At 43.8% G+C, this 23,798-nt stretch overlaps 1 protein-coding gene across 1 annotated transcript in view; it reads right to left on the bottom strand.

Moving 5' to 3' along the window:
• Positions 1-23,798, bottom strand: part of cwc27 (CWC27 spliceosome associated cyclophilin) — a 205,910-nt gene that overhangs the window by 65,475 nt on the left and 116,637 nt on the right. Inside the window, exon 11 of the mRNA XM_055635029.1 lies at positions 2,745-2,842. Coding sequence (XP_055491004.1) covers positions 2,745-2,842 — 98 coding nt within the window. The remainder of the gene's footprint in view (positions 1-2,744; positions 2,843-23,798) is intronic.

Genomic DNA, 23,798 nt, shown 5'->3' with positions numbered 1-23,798 from the left:
CGCGTGGCTGGCGATGCCTTACCGGGGGTCGCCGTCTGGAGCCCGGAGTGCTGGACCTGCTCCACCAACATCCTGGAGCTGCGGTTTGCAGAGCTCCCAACGCGGGCGGCGCTGATGGACAGCGCGGGGTCCTGTGACTCTGCCCAGCTCGGCCTGTGGACTCGGGAGCTGCAGACTCAGGCAGCAGGAGGCGGCTGATCAGGAGGTCCAGGCAGCTGAGGAGGAGGATGCTCACCGTCGGGTTCGGCGTCGGCGTTCCACCAGCCCGGCGTGACGGCCTGAACATCGGGGCGGCGACTGCGGGTGCTCGGAAGGCCCCGACCACGGATGAACACGGAGGGGAGGCTGGCTGGACTATGGTGCCATCCTCACCTTGGTGCCATTTATGTTATGTTGTGTCGTGGACTTTCTGTGTTTGTGCTTTTTTTTAAATTCAATTTCAATTTTATTTTTAATATGTTTTATTATTTATTTATTATTGTTATTTTTTTATTATTTTTTATTATAATGCCTGTAAGGGAAATTCATTTTGTTGTCTCAAATTGAGACAATGACAATAAATTTCAATACAATACAGGAAACATGTTCCCGATGTTGGGGCAGTCCAGAACCAGGGGACACAGTTTAAGAATAAGGGGTAAGCCATTTAGAACGGAGACGAGGAAACACTTTTTCTCACAGAGAGTTGTGAGTTTGTGGAATTCTCTGCCTCGGAGGGCGGCGGAGACCGGTTCTCTGGATACTTTCAAGAGAGAGCTAGATGGGGCTCTTAAAGAGAGCGGAGTCAGGGGATATGGGGAGAAGGCAGGAACGGGGTACTGATTGGGGATGATCAGCCATGATCACATTGAATTACGGTTTTGTGGAACACCCATACTCCGTCCAAAATGGTTTACCTGACAAGCAGTATGTCTTTTGAACTCTCGTTCCCATTCCTACAGCGACCTGTTGGTCCTCTGCTGTCTCCACTGCCTGGGTGAAACCAAACTCACATTAAACAGCACCTCGTATTCCGCCTGAGTGTTCTACAGCCCTAATGTATGGACATTGAATTTTTCAACTTCAGGTAAACCACAATCCCTTTGTTCCATACACACTCCTTCTGGTTACCCCCACCCTTCAGTCAATTTCATTCCCCGCCTGGTTCCATCTGCCTGTCACCCACCCACTATACCTTCTGGTTCTCTTATTCCTCCCACGAATTAGCATCATCCCATGCTTACCTGGTTCCACTCATCACTTTCCTTACTTATCAGATTCTACATCTTGTCTTGGTTTCATTTATCACCTTCCAACCAGTCTCCACCTCCATTCCGCCTCCTTTTCCTTCTCTCTCTCTCTCTCTCGCTCTCTCTCAACTTATCACCCTTTAGACCCATCTTCTAACTTCATTCCACCTCGTCCATCTCTGGCTATGTCTGCCTATCGTCTTCACCCGATTTCAGTTATTCCTGCCAGACCCAGACTTGCCCCTTCAACTCATCTCTTTATAATGGTCATCTCAATACAATATTTATTACATGTCATTTGAACCTCAGTGAGGCTCAAACTAAACTCCGTTTCCACAGCCGTACAACCAAAGACAATTCGTACAAGAGATACAAACAATTCAATTTGCACAAACATCCATCACAGTGAATCTCCTCCTCACTGTGATGGAAGGCAAAGTCTTTTCTCTCCCCTGCACCATTTCTCCCCCGATGTCGAAGCCCCAGGCGGGCGATGGGATTCAAGATTCAGATTCAGTCCCACGGTCATTTACAGTACAGAGACAACGAACAGAGTCCCACGGTCATTTACGGCCGCGCCGGGCGATATACGGCCCCGTTCCAGGCCCAAAAGTCACAAAGTTGGAGCCCCCGGCGGGCGCTGGAATGTCCCCGGCCATTAAAGCCGCGCCGGGCGATGTACAGCCCCGCTCCAGGTCATTCCAACCACACGACATGGGCGGGAGAAGTTGCGTTGCGGGAGCGCCGAAAAGCGGTCTCCCACCCGGACCTGCGAGCTCCCGATGTCCCAGTCCACCGGTCTTCAGCTGGAGCCTCCGAGCTCCGGAGTCTGGCCGCAGCAGCGAGCCACCACCGCTCCCCACGCTCCGAGACCGGCCAGCCCCACGATGGTAAGTCCGCAGGCTCCGCGACTGGAGCCCCCAGGTCGTTCCGGCTGGAGGCCGGTCCATGGTGCTAGGCCCCAACGACAACGGAGACCCGACAGGAAAAAGGTTGGGCCTCCCATGCAGGGAAGAGATTTTATAAAGTTTCCCCCGCCCCCACCCCCACATATACACAGTTAAAAACAGTATTAAAAAACACGAACAACTACATTTAACTAGACAAAAAAAAAAAAAAAAGACAGGCTGTAGGGGCCACTGTAACAGTGAGTCGCGCCGCTGCAACAGTGAGTCGCGTCTCCACACTCCATTCTCAGTTCTGATGTAGGATCGTGACCTAAAACACCACCATCCCTTTGTCTGCGCAAATGCCGTTGACCTGCTGAGTTTCTCCACCAGTTTATCTTTTGTTCCATATCATTTTTGTTTACCTACTTCTGAACTATCCATTATAAAAATCTAAGGTAGACAGACAAAAACATCTCGACCCGAAACGTCGCCTATTCCTTCTCACCATAGATGCTGCCTCAACCGCTTAGTTTCTCCAGCATTTTGCCTACCTTCGATTATTCCAGCATCTGCAGTTCTTCCTTAAACATTATAAAAACATTGTAAATATATTTTAAATATTTACCTTTTGATTCAGTTTCTTCTTTAAGAACGTCTGTCTTTTTCAATTTTGCTGCCAAAAGTTCCCGTTTTAACTGACGTGCTTCCTTGCGTAGCTCTTCACTGTATGAAAACAATATTTACATAAGCATATAATTTTCTCAGCAATAAAATCATCCAGAAGAATGAGTTCCATACAGCTACTTAGAAGTCCAGGACTAGAAACAAAAATAATGTCGCTATTAGAAACACGTGCCTTTATTTATTACTATAAATTCAAGCAGTATCCAGATATTTTCAGATGAAACCAAGTACCTAAATAATTATTTTATTAAAATATTTTGTTTTTGAACTGTAATCCTTAGATTGCTCCTGTTTTATACTTTTGCATCACTTCAAGGTCCCTATTTTCATATTCCACTACTTCTTCGTACCAGTTTCTTTCTTTAATCATCATCCATCCTTTAACTTGTTGTAGACGGCATTGTAGATTCTTTCACATTCATGCACTCAATGTTCATATCTTCTGTCTTTACACAAAAGTAATCACTACCACCCAAATTATCTGAGAAGGTGATCAGTCAATCCATTAGTCCAGGTTGCACAGAATGACACTAAACGACATAATAATGACACACAAAATGGTTAACTTATCTATATTTGTACTTCAATAGAGTACTGATGGTCAATTTTCTCATCTCTTAGTTGTTCAATCTGAAACCATGATAATGGAAAACTGCTTTTCAACCAGTCCCTGCAAACCTGTACTGTCCCTGCCTGCTTCAAAGTCTCCACTATTGTCCCTGTACCCAAAAAGACAAGGATTGCTGGTATTAAAGACTACAGGCCTGTCGCACTGACCTCTGTAGTCATGAATACCCTTGAAAGACTAGTGCTGGCCCAGCTGAAAAATATCACAAACCCCCTCCTGGACCCTCTGCAGTTTGCATACCGGTCCTATAAATCAGTGGATGACGCAGTCAACCTAGGCCTGCACTTTATCCTCCAGCACCTATATCACCAGGGGACCTATGCAAGGAATTTGTTTGTTGATTTTAGCTCTGCATTCAACACCATTGTGCCAGAGCTACTACACTCCAAACTCTCCAAGTTGACTGTGCCTGAACCCCTCTGTCAGTGGATCACCAACTTCTGACAGACAGGAAACAGCATGTGCGGCTGGTAAAGCACATCACGGACTCGCAGATCCTCAGCATAGGAGCACCGAAAGGCTGCATACTCTCCTTTACTCTCTCTACACTGACGACTGCACCTCCACAGACTTCTGTTCAAGTCTGTGGACGACACAACCCTGATTGGACTGATCCAGGATGGGGAAGAATCTGCCTACGGACAAGAAGTGACACAGCTGGCATCCTGGTGCCTTCGTAACAACCTGAAGCTCCCCCCACTCACCATCAACAACACAGTCACATATGTGGAGTTTTTTAAGTTCCTTGGAACCATCATCTCCAAGGATCTGAAATGGGGGGGGCACCATCGACTCCACAGTCAAAAATGCCCACCAGAGGATGTACTTCCTGTAGCAGCTGAGGAAACACAATCTGCCACAGGCAATGATGGTCCATCGTAGTCCGCCCTCACCTTCTCCATATCCATCATGTTCTGGTTTGGCTCAGTCACCAAGCGCGACATCCGGAGGCTGCAGCAAATCGTTCGATCAGCTGAGAAGGTTATTGGCTGCAACCTTTCCCCCATTGACAAACTGTACACTGCAAGGGCCAGGAAGCGAGCGGGTAAGATCATCTCTGACCCCTCTCACCCTGGCCACATACTCTTTGAAGCACTTCCCTCTGGAAGGTGACTCCGGACTGTCAAAGCCGCCACAGCCAGACATAAAAACAGCTTTTTTTCCACGAGCAGTTGCTCTACTCAATAACCTGTAGAGCTATTGAGTACAGCTGTTCTGTAGCCTCCTTTTGCTCTGGTATTTTATTTCATTCACATGCTTAAACTATAATGTTTTATTATTAATGTTTAATGTTTTATGTGTCATTCTTAATTGTTACTGTATGTCGTGTTGTTACTTGTGAGCGGAGCACCAAGGCAAATTCCTTGTATGTGTACATACTTGGCTAATACATTTATTTCATTTTTCAAGCTCTTCTTGTTTAGAAGTTTTTTATTTCAGTGAGTTTGTCTTCTATGTTTTGGGGCACTTTTTTCAGCTCAACAGTCTTTTCACTGGCAGATCTGCGCATGCTGTTGGACTTGGTGATCACGGTGACGTTAGCCACATGGTTCTACCTAGCTACACAGACTTGCCCCAGAAAACTCCAGACAGTTGAAGCCACACCCCCTATTTATTGGAACCACCTACATGAGCTTGAAGCTTAGATTTTAATCTTCATTATAGTATGATACATAGGGAGTCTGTGAGCAGTGTTGCAGTGCTAATTTTTTAGGTGCCGGAGCTGTCAAACAGGGCATCATTTCTGGTTTTGCATATAATAATTTAATAATATGACAAAATATTCCACAGTTGGACTCAATAATTATCAGGCAATATAATTATCAAGCAAGTAAAGAAAAAGGCGGTATTCATGTATTTTTACAGAGGTGGCGGCCCGACATCAACTCGCCCTGACTCTCCCGCAGCTCTGGGCCTTCACACTCACCCACACCCACTCACTCACTCACCCACACTCACTCACACACACACTCACTCACCCCACTCACACACCCACTCATTCACACACTCATCCACCCACCCACACACACCCACCTACTCACACACACCCACCCACTCCAGACTGGTCCCTCCACCGACAAACCTTGACTCGACCGCCAGCAGGCCCGGAGCTCCACCGCTGGACCGTGCCACCGCCTGCCCGACCATCACGAGGCCGAGGTGGCCACCACGAGGAGGAGCAACGACATTCATCGCCTCTCCGACCTTCACTGCCTACCCGGCCAAATCCAGGCCCGGACCACCGAAACTGCCGCCTCGTACCACCTCCCCGGGCGTGGCCACCGCCAGTGTCGCTGACTTTCACTGTCTCTGATGCTGCTGCCGTATCTCTACCCCAGCCTCCCACAGGCCTCCACCTCTGCCGACCCTCGCCTCTCCACCAGCGGGCCAGAGCCATCACCTCAGCAGAATTCCAGGCACCAGGCCCACAACCTCCACGATGCAGAATGCACGTGGTCGGACTCGGCTGGGCCCAAGTGCTCCTCCCCTCCTACAGGGAACATTGTTAGCAAAAATATATAACGATGTTTCCTGACTTTTTAATAAAAATACGCATTATAAACGATGAAAAAACGCCATATTACTCTGCATGAATTAATACTTTTATCATAATTTCAAGACCATGAAAAACAGAATTCCACAACTTTCAAGGACTGTACAAAGCCTGTTTTATGCACCCATTTTAAAATATCAGGCTCTTTATTTTGTAGCTATGTACCCTTGCTTGTAACTCTCCCACCATTGAAAATATCATGCTTAATTTGTCAAGATATGTTTGAATAAGATAACCTCTCATTCTTTTAAACTCCCAAGGAATTCAGATCTAAATTGTCCGGACTCTCTTGACAAGACAACACTCTCATCGCAGAAATTAACTTCGTCAATCAGCTTTGCACTGCCACCATTGCTACTATATCTGTATACAGTTTTCTAAGTGTGGCATTAGCTACAACCCGAGAATAATATTATATGCATTTCAGTGTTGTGGAGACATGCTCTCTTTGAAGATGAAGTAGTGAATTTCTGAAGAAGCCTTGAATTATCTTTCATATTAGCATAATCCAATTTATCGCACGATTCATGAATAATAGTTTTGAATTGAGGAAGTGTAACATTGGCAAACGCGGCAGCTAGGTTACATGCAAGCAAGGCTCCACAAAGAATAATGTGAAAAATGATTAAATAACCTGCTGATCAACAGCAAATGGAGATTTCAAAATGCAGCTCCTTGGAGCGCAGGAGGCTGAGGGATGGTCTTACTGAGGTGTATAAGATCATGAGGGGAATAGATAAGGTGAATGCACAATGTCTTTTACCAAGAGTAGGGGAATCAAGAACCAGAGAGCAAAGATTTAAGATAAGACGGAAAAGATTTAGTCAAAGCATTGGAAACAAGCCGTTCGGCCAGACTTGCCCACACTGACCAAGATGGCCCATCTACACCAGTCCCACTTGCCTGTGTTTGGCCCATATCCTTCTAAACATTTTTTCTATCCATGTACCTGCCCATTTAATAGGAACCTCAGGGGCAACTTTTTCCACCCAGAAGGTGGTGGGTATATGGAACGTGCTGTTAGAGGAAGTGCTTGATTCAGGTATTATGACAGCATTTAAAATACATTTGGATAGGTACATGGATAGGAAAGGTTGACAGGGATATGGGCTAAATGCAGGCAGGTGGGATTAGTGTAGTTGGGGCATCTTGGTCAGTGTGGGCAAGTCTGGCCGAAGGGCTTGTTTCCAATGCTTTGACTAAATCTTTTCCATCTCATCTTAGTGTAGTTGGGGCATCTTGGTCGGCTTGGGCAAGTTGGGCCGAAAGGCTTATGGCTCTAACCTCTAGTTTTTTTTTTAAATTATTTCCGTTCCATGTGGAGTTTGCATGTTCTCCCGGGTTTTCCAGTTCCCTCTCACATCTCCAAAACATCTGAGTTTGTAGGTTAATGGGCCTCTGTAAATTGCCTCAAGTGTGTAGGAAGTGCATGAGAAACTAGGATAACATAGACCTGGCATGAATGGTTGGCGTGGACTCGGTGGATAGAAGGGCCTATTTCCATGCTGCATCTCTAAACTATCTATCTCTTCTTTGAGTAATATCATAGGTTCTTTTATGAATAATCTTCTTTGAATAATATCATAGGACCCAAGAGAATAGGAAGGACCGAGGTTTAACATTTTTTATCTGAAATATTGCACTTTTGGCTGTGTAGCATTCTGTCAATACTTCATGGAAATGTCAGTCTACAATATGTGCTTAATTCTCTGGAGTGGGCTTGAATGATCACATTTTTTTGAAGGTGCTACCACTGAGCCAAAGCTAACACCTTACCACTTTAGTGCATGTGCAGAAGAGTGGTTTGGGATGCATTATAAGGCAATTTAAATTGCGTTGGGTCAGCTCTTTTCCTGTCCTATAAAGAGTGCTGGAAACTTGGCCGTTGTGCAAAATAATCCCATGGTGCTCTCAAATTATGATACAATTCAGAGCTATAGAAGTAAGTAGAACATTAGACCATAAATCTAAAAACTGCTACTACCTTCCACTTGGGTAATGGTACAGTAATTTAGATGCATAAGTGAGGCATTTTGATATCACAAATGAAAGACAGAACATAGTCCCTGCAAAGTATCTCAAAACTTGTGTGCCTCTTCATGAAGAGCTGTTAACTGTGGCCACAGTGCTGACTCTAATGTTAAAATTATATAAAACGCTTCAAGCATTTAAATTAATTCTTGTTGAGTCTAAATGTTGTATGTACAAATATGCCATGAATGTGCAAGTGATCCTCTCTGTATGGGGAACATTCCACTCTCTCTCATTTCAAAAAATCTCCTGTGGTGAAGATTAGTTCAGAAAGTCTAGCTAATATTCTGGGCAGCAATATAGTTTTCACCCTCATTTATTGAATTTTTCTATGATGTTGCAACAGTAATGAATTATTTATGTAAAGACTACTTCACACAATTACTTGCAAAATATAACATCCTATTTGAAATACACTTATCAAAGTGAATGAGTTAAGTTAGAATATTTCAAGTTTTGCATTTAATCACATATATCAAAAGTATTACCATTGTCTAACTCTGCAACTTTTGATCTCAGATAATTGACTTCAAAGATAGACACAAAATGCCGGAGTAACTCAGCGAGAGAGGCAGCATCTCAATAGACAATAGACAGTAGGTGGAGGAGTAAAATATTCGACCCTTCGAGCCACCATTCAATGTGATCATGGCTGATCATCCCCAATCAGTACCCCGTTCCTGCCTTCTCCCCATATCCCCTGACTCCGCTACCTTTAAGACCCCTATTAGAGAGATACTCTCTCTAGAAAGTATCCAGAGAACCGGTCTCCACCGCCCTCTGAGGCAGAGAATTCCACAGACTCACAAATCTATGTGTGCGAAAAAGTGTTTCCTCATCTCCATTCTAAATGGCTTACTCCTTATTCTTAAACAGTGGACCTTGGTTCTGGACCCCCAACATCGGGAACATGTTTACTGCCTCTAGCGTGTCCAAACCCTTAACAATCTTATATGTTTCAATAAGATGCCCCCTCATCCTTCTAAACTCCAGAGTATACAAGCCCAGCCGCTCCATTCTCTCAGCATAAGACCGTGCCGCCATCCTGGGAATTAACCTTGTGAACCTACGCTGCACTCCCTCAATAGCAATAATGTCCTTCCTCAAATTAGGGGACAAAAACTGCACACTCCAGGTGTGCTCTCACTATTGCCATATACAACCGCAGAAGGACCTCTTTGCACCTATACTCAACTCCTCTTGTTATGAAGGCCAACATGACATTCGCTTTCTTCTCTGACTGCTGTACCTGCATGCTTATGTTCATTGACTGATGAACAAAGACCCCAGATCCCGTTGTACTTCCCGTTTTCCCAACTTTGCACCATTTAGATAATAACCTACTTTCTGTTTTTGCTACCAACATGGATAACCTCACATTTATCCACATTAAACAGCATCTGCCATGCATCTGCCCACTCACCCAACCTGTCCAAGTCACTCTGCATTCTCATAGCATCCTCCTCACAGTACAAATTTGCTAATGTTACTTTGAATCCCTTCATCTAAATCATTGATGTATATTGTAAATAGCTGCGGTCCCAGCACCGAGCCTTGCGGTACCCCACTAGTCACTCCCTGCCATTCTGAAAGGGACCCGTTAATCCCTACTCTTTGTTTCCTGTCTGCCAACCAATTTTCTATCCATGTCAGCACTCTACCCCCAATACCATGTGCCCTAATTTTGCCCATTAATCTCCTATGTGGGACCTTATCAAATGCTTTCTGAAAGTCCAGGTACACTACATCCACTGGCTCTCCCTTGTCCATTTTCCCAGTTACATCCTCAAAAAATGCCAGATTGGTCAAGCATAATTTCCCCTTCGTAAATCCATGGTGACTCGGACCGGTTCTGTTACCGCTATTTCATCTTTTATGATTGACTCCAGCATCTTCCCCCACCACTGTTGTCAGGCAAACTGGTCTATAATTCCTTGTTTTCTCCCTCCCGCCTTTCTTAAAAAGTGGGATAACATTAGCTACTCTCCAATCCACAGGTACTGATCCTGAATCTATAGAACATTGGAAAATGATCACCAATGCATCCATGATTTCTAGAGCCACTTTCTTAAGTACCCTGGGATGTAGACCATCAGGCCCTGGGGATTTATCAGCCTTCAGTCCAATCAGTCTACCCAACACCATTTCCTGCCTAATGTGGATTTCCTTCAGTTCCTCTGTCACCCCAGATCCTCTGGCCACTAGTACATCAGGGAGATTGTTTATGTCCGCCTTAGTGAAGACGGATCTGAAGTACCTGTTCAACTCATCTGCCATTTTCTTGTTCCCCATAATAAATTCACCTTTTTTCAGTCTTCAAGGGTCCAACTTTGGTCTTAACTATTTTTTTCCTCTTCACATACATAAACAAGTTTTTACTATCGTCCTTTTATATTCTTGGCTAACTTATCTTCTCTGGAGAGAAGGAATGGGTGACGTTTCAGGTCGAGACCCTTCTTCTTCTCTCTTCAAACTGAAAAGGATATCCATGCTTTCCAAGTAAAATTATTTATTTTAAGTCTTTGGTGCGAGAATTCAAGGTATAACTGGAAATTGTGCATGAATGGATTGAAGGTCTATAGATTTTCGTATCAAATTCAGAAAGATTAGAGGAGGGAAGGAAGCTATAGAGAAATTAATTTACAACTATTTCTAGCTCCTCTCATTTTGTTTCCCAACTACTGTTTTAGTATTGTGTAGGAAGGAACTGCAGATGCTGGTTTAAACTGAAGATAGACACAAAAAGCTGGAGTAACTCAGCGGGTCAGGCAGCATCTGTGGAGAGAAGGAATGGGTGATGTTTCGGGTTGGCCTGAAGAAGGGTCTCGACCCGAAACATCACCTGTTTCTTCTCTCCAGAGATGTTGCCTGTCCTGCTGAGTTACTCCAACTTTGTGTCTATCTACTGCTTTAGTATTGTTCATTTTTATCCACTCCTGCTTTAGAATTTGCAACAAAGTGTTATATTGTATACACTGCCTAATATCATGCTTCAACTGTATGACATATGCATGACAATGTATGACATAGACAGCCAGTTTCTAGTCAAAAATATTTCATTCCAAAAATCCATTGTGCTAAAAGCTAGGTTTTTAACTTAATTTACTGTCTGCTAATCCCGTGCATCTTAACTCCACAATCTGGCGGCAGATACATTGGAAGATTTCTGGAACACACTGAAAGAATGATTGAAGCCCACACTGGCATCTTCAATCAATCAATCAAACCAATCAATCAATCAATCAACCTTTATTGACATCTTGCAAAGCAACAGTTCTACAGTGCAAAATGAGAAGACGTTTCCCAGAGAATACCAGAGCATCGCACATAAAACTTAAACATTTCACACATAAATAAAAAAAAACAAAAACAATCCAGTCCCTGATAAAAACAATACGAATAGTTAAAAAGTGCAGGTAAAAAACAGCAGCATTAAAATACAAGTAAAAACAGTCATAGATTGTCCAGGGCAGCTGATTTAAGTGGCCAGTGCCAGAGCTAGGTTTTTTACAAATTGTCAGTGCAAAAAAGCAGCAGAATCAGGTGGAATGACTGTTTAGCAGCCTCACAGCCTGTGGAAGGAAGCTGTTTAGCAGTCTGGTTGTCCGGGTTTTGATGCTACGGTATCTCTTGCCTGATGGCACGAGATCCAGATTGTGTGGAGGGGGTGCAGTCTGTCTTTTGCTATGCTCAGTGCTTTTTTCAGGCAGCGGCTCTGGAACAGTTCTTGTACCGAGGGTAGGGAGACGCCAATGATCCTCTCTGTTCCCCCGCACTACCCTCTGCAGAGACTTCCTGTCTGAGCAGTTGCAGTTGGAGTACTACATGTTAATGCAGTATGTGAGTACAGACTCCACCGTGCCCCTGTAAAAAGTCCTGAGGCTGTTGGTGGGGAGTGAGGCCTGTTTGAGTTTCCTCAGGTAGTGCAGTCGCTGATGGGCCCGTTTGACAATCCCAGTGTTGTTCCTGGACCAGGTGAGACTGTCTGTGTTTTGCACTCCGAGGAACTTTATGTTCTCCACTCTCTCCACCGTGGTGCCACTGATGTTGAGGGGTGTGTGTTTGAGCTGCGACCTCCTGAATTCGACAATCACCTCCTTGGTTTTGTCGACGTTTAATTCTAAGCTGTTGTTGTTGCCGCCGCACCAGAACACTAGTTGTTTCACTTCCTCCCTGCACATTGTTTCATCCTCTCCACTGATGAGTCCCACCACTGCGAATTTAATAATCCTGTTGTCCTGAATCTGGCAGCACAGTCATGTGTGAGCAGTGTGAACAACAGCGGGCTGAGCACACAGCCTTGAGGGGAGCCGGTGCTCAGCATGATCGAGCCTGAGGCGTTCTTGCCAACACGGACTGACTGCGTTCTCTATGTCAGAAAGTCCAAGATCCAGTGACACAGGGTGGTGTTGAGGCCCAGCAGGGTTTCTCCACAAGTCTCTGTGGGATGATGGTATTAAAAGCTGAGCTGAAGTCAATGTACGGGATTCTGGCATAGGTGTTTTTGTTTTCCAGATGAGTGAGTACTGTGTGCAGAGTAGTAGAGATGGCATCTTCTATAGAACGGTTGGGGCAATAGGCGAACTGGAGGGGGTCTAACAATGAGGGGAGGCTGGCAGTATTGTGAGGTTTAACCAGGCCTTCAAAGCACTTCATTACTATGGGGTCAGTGTGATAGGGCGGTAATCATTTAGGCAGGCCACAACTGACTTCTTTGTTATTGGAATTATTGTGGAAGTTTTGAGGCATGTGGGGACAATGGCTTGACTAAGGGAGATGTTGAAGATGTCACCCGTACTTCCTGGATATCCAGTGAGTTCACTTTCAAGGGATTTTCCAAATTTGCTTACCAACAAACTGTTTCAGTTTCCCCAGTGAAGCAGCATTCCTTGGTTTGGGATAACTACAACAGTCAGAAGGTAGACAAAAGATCTGGAGAAACTCAGCGGGTGAGGCAGCATCTATGGAGCGAAGGAATAGGCGATGTTTCGGGTCGAGACCCTTCTTCAGACCGATGTCAGAAAGTTTGTTTAGATCTACTGTTATGAAATAAATAACGAGCTTGGCTGATGCGGTCAATGAACTACCACAAGATGATAACAATGCAGGCAAATGGAAGGAGGTGTCAAGGGGATCAGAGGAGTTGAGAGCATAACTATGGGACAATAGAGGGAGCCACAATGAAGGAAATAGTAACACTTTGTAAGAGTAACATAGGATGAGGGAATTTTACCCATCGAATAACCATCTATTACTACTATTTTATCAGCACTTCTTCTGTAGTCTCCTATGAGTTGGTAATTCATGTGCTTGTCTAGATAGTTAAATATTGTCAGCATACCTCTGCCACCATTAATACAATTTCCAAGCATGCTTCTTCCTCATATCTTGTCTGCACATCTTACCCATTGCCCCAAACTTCAGCCATCTTACACCAGATTGCTTTGCCATGGGGAAATGTTTCCCGATATCTAAGGTAAAGTAAAAGTAAAGTAGCCTTTATTGTCATTCAGACCTTTTGGTCTGAATGAAATTTTGTTGCCTTGCAGTCATACATATAATAAAAATGACAAAAACACACAATAAACACAAATTTAACATCCACCACAGTGAGTTCACCAGGCACCTCCTCACTGTGATATCCACTATATATGCCCCTTGAAATTCTGACTGCTCCAAGAAAAAGACCCAGCCTGGCCAGTTCATCCTCAAATGAAATACTCCATCCTAGGCAACAATAGTATTGGTTTATTATTACCACATGGACCAGTGACAACCTTTGTTTTGCATGCTATCAAATTCTATCATGTGAGTATAATCAAGCCTGAAACAATGAGTAAAATGACCAGAGTGCTGAAGTAAAGTCTACACTATTACAGCTCCAGAGAAAGTGAAGATAAAAAAGATGCAAGTCCATTGTACAGTAGGTTGGGAAACCGTGACCACACCTTGTCTATGTGGAGTTTGCATGTTCTCCCCGTGATCTTGTGGGTTTCTCCCAGCTTCCTCCCAAATCCCAAAGAGGTGTGGTTTGTATATTAAATGGCCTGTGTAAATTGACTCTAGTGTGTAGGGAGTGGATGGGAAAGTAGGATAACATAGACCTTGTGTTATCCCACTTTCCCAATCAATGGTTGGCATGGACATGGAAGGTGAAAGTGCCAGTTTCCATGCTGCATCTTTCAATCTATCAATCAATTATGAACTAACACAATGTGCTGGAGGAACTCAGGAGGTCGGGCAACATTTCTAGTGGAAATGAACAGATTGCATTTTGGGTTGGGGGGGCCTTCTTCACATTGATAGTAGTAGAAGATCAGATAAATCTGGAAATAACATTTGATGTCAAACCTTCATTTTAAGTTTGAAGGTAGGACAATGGAAATTGATTTTTTTTAAAATGGAATATATTTATCCCCACTTGACCAAGAAGTCGAACATCCAACAAAGAAACATGAATCTGTATCACAACAGCAGTGAAGAAGCTTTGAGTAATAAATTAAAAGCAAACCTTGAAAATAAAGTGGAATGAAGCCGACTGAAAGAATGTAGTATTTGATGGAGACACTAGATGAGATGTGGGTTACACTCAAACTTTAAAAACCCATTTGATAGAACAAATTCAGAGTTTCATTCTGACTACCAACCTCCCACTAATGCAAGGGCTATTATAGATTCAAAAGGCACAGTTTATCTCTCCAAGTACACATTTGGTTGATGTGTAATGAGCAAATCAGTCTCTGCTTGAGGTACTCTTTGTGAAGTAATTAATAAACATCCATTAAATCTAGGGTCGAACTTATGTTGTAAGGTTATAAGGGACTTTCAGAACATACAGTGCCCTCCATAATGTTTGGGTTAAAGACCCATCATTTATTTATTTGCCTCTATACTCCACAATTTGAGATTTGTAATAGAAAAAAAAAATCACATGTGGTTAAAGTGCCCATTGTCAGATTTTAATAAAGACCATTTTTATACATTTTGGTTTCACCATATAGAAATTACAGCAGTGTTTATACGTAGTCCCCCCACTTCAGGGCACCATAATATTTGGGGCACATGGCTACATGGGTGAATTTAATTGCCTGCTTAATGCAGATATAATAGAGCTCTCAGCACCTTTCATCCAGTCTTTCCATCACCTTTGGAAACTTTTATTGCTGTTTATTAACTTGAGGACCAAAGTTGTGCCAATGAAAGTCAAAGAACCCATTACGAGACTGAGAAACAAGATTAAAACTGTTAGAGACATCAACCAAACCTAAGGTTTACCAAAATGAACTGTTTGGAACAACATTAAAAAGAGAGCACTGATGAGCTTATTAATCGCAAAGGGACTGGCAGGCCAAGGAATACCTCCACAGCTGATGACAGAAGAATTCTCTCTATAATAAAGAAAAATCCCCAAACACCTGCCGACAGAAACACACTTCTGGAGTCAAGTGTGGATTTGCCAATGACCACTGTCCGCAGAAGGCTTCATGAACAGAAATACAGAGGTACACTGCAAGATACAAACCACAGGTTAGCCGCAAAAATAGGATTGCCAGGTTACAGTTTGCCAAGAAGCATAGCAAGCATGCTTTAAAGAAGCATTAAAAGAGCAACCACAGTTCTGGAAAAAAGGTCCTGTGGTCAGATGAGACGAAGATTAATAGCCCTGTCCCACGGTACGAGTTCATTCCAAGAGCTCTCCCAAGTTTAAAGAAAATCAAACTCGTGGTAAGCATGGAGAATGAACATAGCGGGTACGTCGGAGCTCAGGGACGTCTCTTAGCACTAACGGCAGGTACTCAGGAAGACTCGCTAACGGCAGGTAAGCACGGGAAGACTCGTGAAGATTTTTGAACATGATGAAAAATGTCCACGAGAGCCCCGAGTACCGTCGAGTGGCCATTACCATAAATCTCTGAGTTAGAATCAGGGCAAACTCGGGAGAACTCTTGGAATGAACTCCGTGGGACAGGGGTTTAAGTTATATCAGAGTGATGGCAAGAGCAAAGTATGGAGGAGAGAAGGAACTGCCCAAGATCCAAGGCATACCACCTCATCTGTGAAACACGGTGGTGGGGGTGTTATGGCCTGGGCATGTATGGCTGCTGAAGGTACTGGCTCACTTATCTTCATTGATGATACAATTGCTGTTGGTAGTAGCGTAATGAATTCTGAAGTGTATAGACACATCCTATCTGCTTAAGTTCAAACAAATGCCTCAAAACTCATTGGCTGGCGGTTCATTCCACAGCAAGAAATGATCCCAAACATACTGCTAAAAGCAACAAAGGAGGTTTTCAAAGCTAAAAAATGGTCAATTCTAGAGTGGCCAGGTCAATCACTCGATCTGAACCCAATTGAGCATGCCTTTTATATGCTGAAGAGAAAACTGAAGGGAACTAGCCCCCAAAACAAGCATAAGCTAAAGATGGCTGCAATAAAGGCATGGCAGAGCATTACCAGAGATGACACCCAGCAACTGTTGATGTCCATGATTCGCAGACTTCAAGCAGTCATTGCATGCAAAGGATATGCAACAAAATACTAAACATGGCTATTTTCATTTACATTACATTGCTGTGCCCCAAACATTATGGTGCCCTGATGGGGTCTATGTATAAACACAGCTGTAATTTCAACATGGTGAAACCAAAATGTATAAAAATGGCCTTTATTAAAATCTGACAATGTGCACTATAACCACATGTGTTTTTTTTCTATTACAAATCTCAAATTGTGGAGTACAGAGGCAAATAAATAAATGATGGGTCTTTGTCCCGAACATTATGGAAGGCACTGTACCATTAATTTTCAACATTCTGGAAAATACAATCAAATGTGGAAATCTGCATGTGTTATCCAATTTGTTCCTCTTCCTGAACCCTTATAAGATTGAGACTTTGACAAGAGGTTCAATATCTACACATTAAGACCATGGAGTTGCAATCCTCACCCATGAGATATACACTAAATATGCTATAACAAGTTACTTAAGGCAAAGTAGCTCCAGAAAATTAGTGGATGCATTAGCATAAATAAAATTTCAAAACTCTTCCTCGATTGGTTTGAAGTCAATGTTCTTCAATCTGAGGATTCTTCAATCTATTTTGAAGGCGGGTTATCCTGTTCAAACGTAACCCCACTTTTTAAGAAGGGTCAGGGAGAGAGAAAAACGGGGTATTACAGACCTTCTTAGCCTAACATCGGTAGTGGGGAAACTGCTAGAGTCAGTTATTAAAGATGGGATAGCAGCACATTTGGAAAGTGGTGAAATCATTAGACAAAGTCAGCATGGATTTACGAAAGGTAAATCATGTCTGACCAATACTTATAGAATTTTAATAGAGGATGTAACTAGTAGCTGGATAGGGGAGAACCAGTGGATGTGGTGTATCTGGACACATTCCAGAAGGCTTTCGATTTAACAAAAAGCTTCCCACATAAGAGATTAGTCCGTGGATAACAATTACATAAAGCACAAGGCATTGGGGGCCTTTCAAAGTAACTGATGTGGATAGTTTATAGAACTGGCTGGCAAATTTACTTTAGGAAGCAAAGAGTGCTGGGAGTAAACGGGTCCTTTTCACAATGGCAGGCAGTGACTAGTGGGGGTACCGCAAGGCTCAGTACTGGGAGCCCAGCTATTTACAATATATATTAATGAGCTGGATGAGGAGATTGAAGGCAATATCTACAAGTCTGCGGATGACACTAAGCTGGGGGGCAGTGTTAGCGGTGAGGAGGATGCTAGGAGACTGCAAGGTGACTTGGATAGGCTGGTTGAGTGGCATTATAAAATGTTTGGCAGATGCAAAAGTTTAATGTGGCATAAATGTGAGGTTATCCATTTTGGTGGCAAAATACAGGCATTTGGATGGGAAAGCAGGGATTATTATCTAAACGGTGGCCGATTGGGAAAGGGGGAGATGCAGCGAGAAAGGGGTGTCATGGTACACCAGTCATTGAATTTAGTAATGCAGGTGCAGCAGGCAGTAAAGAAAGCGAATGGTATCGCATGGCTTTCATAGCAGAGATTGAAATGAGTCCATGGAGGAGCAGGGGTGATGGTGGAGGTTCTACTGCAGTTGTATAGGGTCTTGGTGAGACCACACCTGGAGTATTGCGTGCAGTTTTGGTCTCCAAATCTGAGCAAGGACATTATTGCCATAGAGGGAGTGCAGAGAAGGTTCACCAGACTGATTTTCCTGGGATGTCAGGACTGTCGTATGAAGAAAGACTGGATAGACTTGGTTTATACTCTCTAGAATTTAGAAGATTGAAAGGGGATCTTATAGAAACTTACAAAATTCTTAAGGGTTGGACAGGCTAGATGCAGGAAGATTGTTCCCGATGTTGGGGAAGTCCAGGACCAGGGGTCACAGCTTAAGGATAAGGGGGAAATCCTTTAAAACCGAGATGAGGAGAACTTTTTTCACACAGAGAGTGGTGAATCTCTGGAACTCTCTGCCACAGAGGGCAGTTGAGGCCAGTTCATTGGCTATATTTAAGAGGGAGTTAGATGTGGCCCTTGTGGCCAAGGGGATCAGAGGGTATGGAGAGAAGGCAGGTACGGGGTACTGAGTTGGATGATCAGCCATGATCATATTAAATGGCGGTGCAGGCTCGAAGGGCCGAATGGCCTACTCCTGCACCTAATTTCTATGTTTCTATGTTTCTATGTAAGTTAGGGTCTGTACTGACAAGGCAAAGTAACAGCACAATAATTTTAATTACTACCCTATTAAGCATCAAATAAAATTCCAGTCAACACTTCCTCGATTGGTTTGAATGCCTCAATGAGAATTCTTCGATCTGATTGTTTGAAGAAGGAGGCTATTTCTTATCCTGTTCTAAATGTACTTGGATCCCTGTAAGAGGCGTCATGTTGTACTAGACTCCCCATAACCATAAATTGGTATGCAAAAGCCAAGTAAACTTCTGTGGTCGTTACAAGCATAATATTAGGTACCATTTCTTCACTGTTAGGCACACAATCTGAAGCTATGCAATTGTACTCCAAGTACAGCATTGAGGAAAAGCATTATATTCTTCCGTTTATTTACTGTTTAAAAAACCTAACTGTACAAAAGTCACTGTTTGAGACAATACGAATTGCACACGTGGATTTACAGTACACAGAAAAGCTACATAAAACAGGACCTCTACTACTATTTGGCATGAATAATAGAAATAATGCCAACTACAAACTAAAACATATTGAATTAATTACCTGTGCTTTTCTAATCTCAACACATTGCAAAATACTGGCTTTTACTATTTAACTCAAAAAGCTTCCATCTGTTTCACAATCATAGTCCGTGGAGTGAACATGTAATTACATGTTCACACCACAGGGTTCTTCCCTTTTTAATCAGTTGCCTTTCCCTAAAGATTTCAACTAATGATATTCATATAGTTTATAGTTCTATTTCCCAAGATTTACTTTAGCCCATACCAGTGCAGTGCTGCAATAACATATAGAGACTGATCTCTTTCAAAAGAAGGAAGCACAATTTTCTTTACAGTTATATCTCTCTGCAGAGATGAGCAACAATGGATAAAAGTATCAAAAAGATAAAAATGTAACATTTCTCCCACATCAAACCAGTCGAAATAGACAAAATATAAAAAGGGCAACTGTGATCATAAAAGATGGGATAAAACCATTAGTGAGAAAAAGATCTGAATTCAGAAAATCTGAGTAGAATTGTTTTGGGTTGAACATGAGGAAGAAACATTGATGGCCTCCCTATATGTCCCAAAACAGTTTAGCTTATGTAGCGGCATTATACAAATTAAGACATTTGAGCACAAAACAAAAGTAATCTTGGAGCACCTTAATCCACATTGAGAGTATTCTGAGGGATACGTAATACAGGCATTTGGATGGGAAAGGGCAGATTTGGGATAGTCAGCATGGTTTTGTACATGGGAGGTCGTGTCTCACAAATCTGATTGAAGATGTGACCAAAAAGGTCGATGAGGGCAGTTGTAGATGTTGTATACATGGATTTCAGTAAGGCATTTGACAAGGTTCCACATGATAGGCTGCTCTGGAAGGTTAGATCGCATGGGATCCAAGGAGAGATTGAAATTGGATCCATGGAAGGAAGCAGAGGGTGATGGTGGAAGGTTGCTTCTCAAACTGGAGGTCTGTGACTAGTGGTGTGCCTCAGAGTTCGGTGCTGGGCCCTTTGTCATCTACATCAATTATTTGGATGAGAACATACAGGGCAAGATTAGCAAGTTTCCTGATGATACAAAAGCGGGTGGTTTTGCAGATAGTGAAGATGGTTGTGAAAGATTGCAGCAAGATGTTGATCGATTGACCACATGGGCTGAGGAATGGTTGATGGAATATAATACAGAAAAGTGTGAGGTGTTGAATTTTGGGACGTCTAACAAGGGCAGGATCTCCCCGGTGAATGGTAGGCCTCTGAGGAGTGTTGTAGAGCCGAAAGGTCTGAATGACAATAAAGGATACTTTGACTTGAGAGGGATCTAGGAGTGCAAGTGCATGGTTCCATGAAGGTCGAGTTGCAGGTAGCTAGGGTGGTCAAAAAGGCTTTTGGCACATGGGCCATCATAAGTCAGAGTATAGAAGTTGGGACGTCATGTTGCAGTTGTAAAAGACGTTGGTGTAACCGCATTTAGAATATTGTGTTCAGTTCTGGGCAGCATGTTACAGGAAAGATATTGTCAAGCTTGAAAGAGTTCAGAGAAGATTTACGAGGATGTAGCCATGATTAGAGGGTGTGTCCATAGACAATAGGTGCAGGAGTAGGCCATTCTAGCCCACACCGCCATTCACTGTGATCATGGCTGATCATTCACAATCAGTACCTCATTCCCCACTTCTCCCCATATCCCCTGACTGCTATCTTTAAGAGCCCTATCTAACTCTCTCTTGAAAGCATCCAGAGAATTAGCCTCCACTGCCTTCTAAGGCAGATAATTCCACAGACTCACAACTCTCTGTGTGAAAAAGTGTTTCCTCATCTCCGTTCTAAATGGCTTACCCCTTATTCTTAAACTGTGGCCCCTGGCTTTGGACTCCCCCAACATTGGGAACATGTTTTCTGCCTCCAGCGTGTCCAAACCCTTAAGGGCCTGTCCCACCAGCATGCGATTGCATGCGTCTAACGCGACCAAACGTGGTCACTTGAGGCGTACGGGCCGCGCGGGGCCGGTCCCACTTCGCAGTGTGGAGGCGTATGGAGTTGTGCGGGGCTGGTCCCGACATCGCGCAGGGCTCCGAAAATCCCGCACTGTCCGAAAATTCCGCGTGCCAACGGCCTATTGGCGTCATGACTGCGTACGCCTATCGTGTGTCGTTGCGCGATGACATCACCGCCCGCCGTGCCGTTGCGTGATGACGTCACCGCCCGACGCCGTGCGACGTCCAAATTCAGTCGGCCTGCCTCCTGCCCAGCTGATTGGTAAGTATGATGTAAATTACCTCATGCGCGAACTTTGCGCGTACTTACCGCGAACTTAGCGCGAACTCCGCTTCCGTTTGGTCACGCCAAATGCATGCAAATCGCATGCCGGTTGGACAGGTCCTTTAATAATCTTATATGTTTCAATAAGATCTCCTCTCATCCTTCTAAATTACAGAGTATACAAGCCGAGCCTCTTCATTCTATCAACAAATTGAATTGAATTTCCTTTATTGTCATTCAGACCTTTCAGACTGAACGAAATTTCGTGCCTGCAGTCATACATACAATAATACAATAATAGACAACAGAACAAACAGTGAACACAAATTAACATCCACCACAGTGAGTCCACCAAGCACCTCCTCACTGTGATGGAGGCAAAAATCTTAGGGCTGCAGTCTCTTCCCTCCTCTTTTCCCTCTGCGCTGAGGTGATACCCCACCGGGCGATGGTAAATCAGTCCCGCGGCTCACCGAACCCCGCAAACGGGCCGGTTCAAACAACCCAGAGGACGCAGCTGTTGACGACGTCGTCCACTGGCCCGCGGCCGAATCCCGGACTCAGGCCGCCGCCGCCAGATCACCAAACGCCGCCTCAGCCGCCGGAGCACCGTTCCAGCCCCGAGCCGGGTCGCCCTCACGTGAGCGTCTCAGCTCCGCGCCAGGCCGCCCTCACGGGAGCGCCGTTACCCTCGAGCTCTTAGGGATAGCGCAGTTAAGGGATATGGAGAGGCAGGAACGGGTAACTGATTGTGGATGATCTGCCATGATCAAATTGAATGGCGGTGCTGGCTCAAAGGGCCGAATGGCCTATTCCTGCACCTATTGCCTATTGTTTATTACGCACAACTGCTTGCTGTGAAGCCCAACATGCCATTCGCTTTCTTCACTGCCTGCTGTACATGCATGCTTACTTTCAGTGACTGATGAACAAGGACCCCCAGATCTCGCTGTAAGCTATAGGGAGAGGTTGAGTAGGCTGGGTGGAGCGCAGGAGGATGGAGGATGAGGGGAGATCTTATAGAGGTGTACAAAATCATGAGAGGAATAGATTGGGTAGATGCAGTCTTTTTGCCCAGAGTAAGTAAATCAAGGACTAGAGGACATGCAGTGCCCTCCATTATGTTTGGGACAAAGACCCATCATTTATTTATTTGCCTCTGTACTCCACAATTTGAGTTTTATAATAGAAAAAAATCACATATTGTTAAAGTGCACATTGGCAGATTATATTAAAGGCCATTTTTACATATTTTGGTTTCACCATGTAGACATTACAGCTGTGTTTATACATAGTCCCCCCATTTCAGGGCACCACAATGTTTGGGACACATGGCTTCACAGGTGTTTGTAATTGCTCAGGTGTGATTGTAATTGCCTCCTTAATGCAGGTACAAGAGAGCTCTCAGCATCTAGTCTTCCCATGACCGTTGGAACCTTTTATTGCTGTTTATCAACATGAGGACCAAAGTTGTGCCAATGGAAGTCAAAGAAGCTGTTATGAAACTGAGAAACAAGAATAAAACTGTAAGGCATCAGCCAAACCTTAGGTGTACAAAAATCAACTGTTTGGAACATCATTAAGAAGAAAGAGAGCACTGGTGAGCTTACTAATCGAAAAGGGACTGGCAGGCCAAGGAAGACCTCCACAGATGATGACAGAAGAATTCTCGGTATAATTTTAAAAATCCCTTAACACCTGTCCGACAGATCAGAAACACTCTTCAGGAATCAGGTGTGGATTTGTCAATGACCACTGTCCGCAGAAGACTTCATGAACAGTAATACAGAGGCTACACTGCAAGATGCAAACCACTGGTTAGCCGCAAAAATAGGATGGTCAGGTTACAGTTTGCCAAGACGTACTTAAAAGAGCAACTACAGTTCTGGAAAAAGGTCTTGTGGACAGATGAGACGCAGATTAATTTATATCAGAGTGATGGCAAGATCAAAATATGGAGGAGAGAAGGAACTGCCCAATATCCAAAGCATATCACCTCATCTGTGAAACACGGAGGTGGGGGTGTTATGGCCTGGGCATGTTTGGCTGCTGAAGGTACTGACTCACTTATTTTCATTGATGATACAACTGCTGATGGTAGTAGCATAATGAATTCTGAATAGACACATCCTATCTGCTCAAGTTCAAACAAATGCCTCAAAACTCATTGGCCGGCGGTTCATTCTACAGCAAGACAATAATCCCAAACATACTGCTAAAGCATCAAATGAGTTTTTCAAAGCTAAAAATGGTAAATTCTTGAGTGGCCAAGTCAATTACCTGATCTGAACCCAATTGAGTATGCGTTTTATATGCTGAGGAGAAAACTGAAGGGGACTAGCC

This window comes from Leucoraja erinacea, chromosome 1, assembly GCF_028641065.1.
Source record: "Leucoraja erinacea ecotype New England chromosome 1, Leri_hhj_1, whole genome shotgun sequence".
Classification (NCBI taxonomy): domain Eukaryota; kingdom Metazoa; phylum Chordata; class Chondrichthyes; order Rajiformes; family Rajidae; genus Leucoraja; species Leucoraja erinaceus.
The sequence above is the reverse complement of the archived record's forward strand: the minus strand, read 5'-3'. Positions and strand labels throughout refer to the sequence as shown.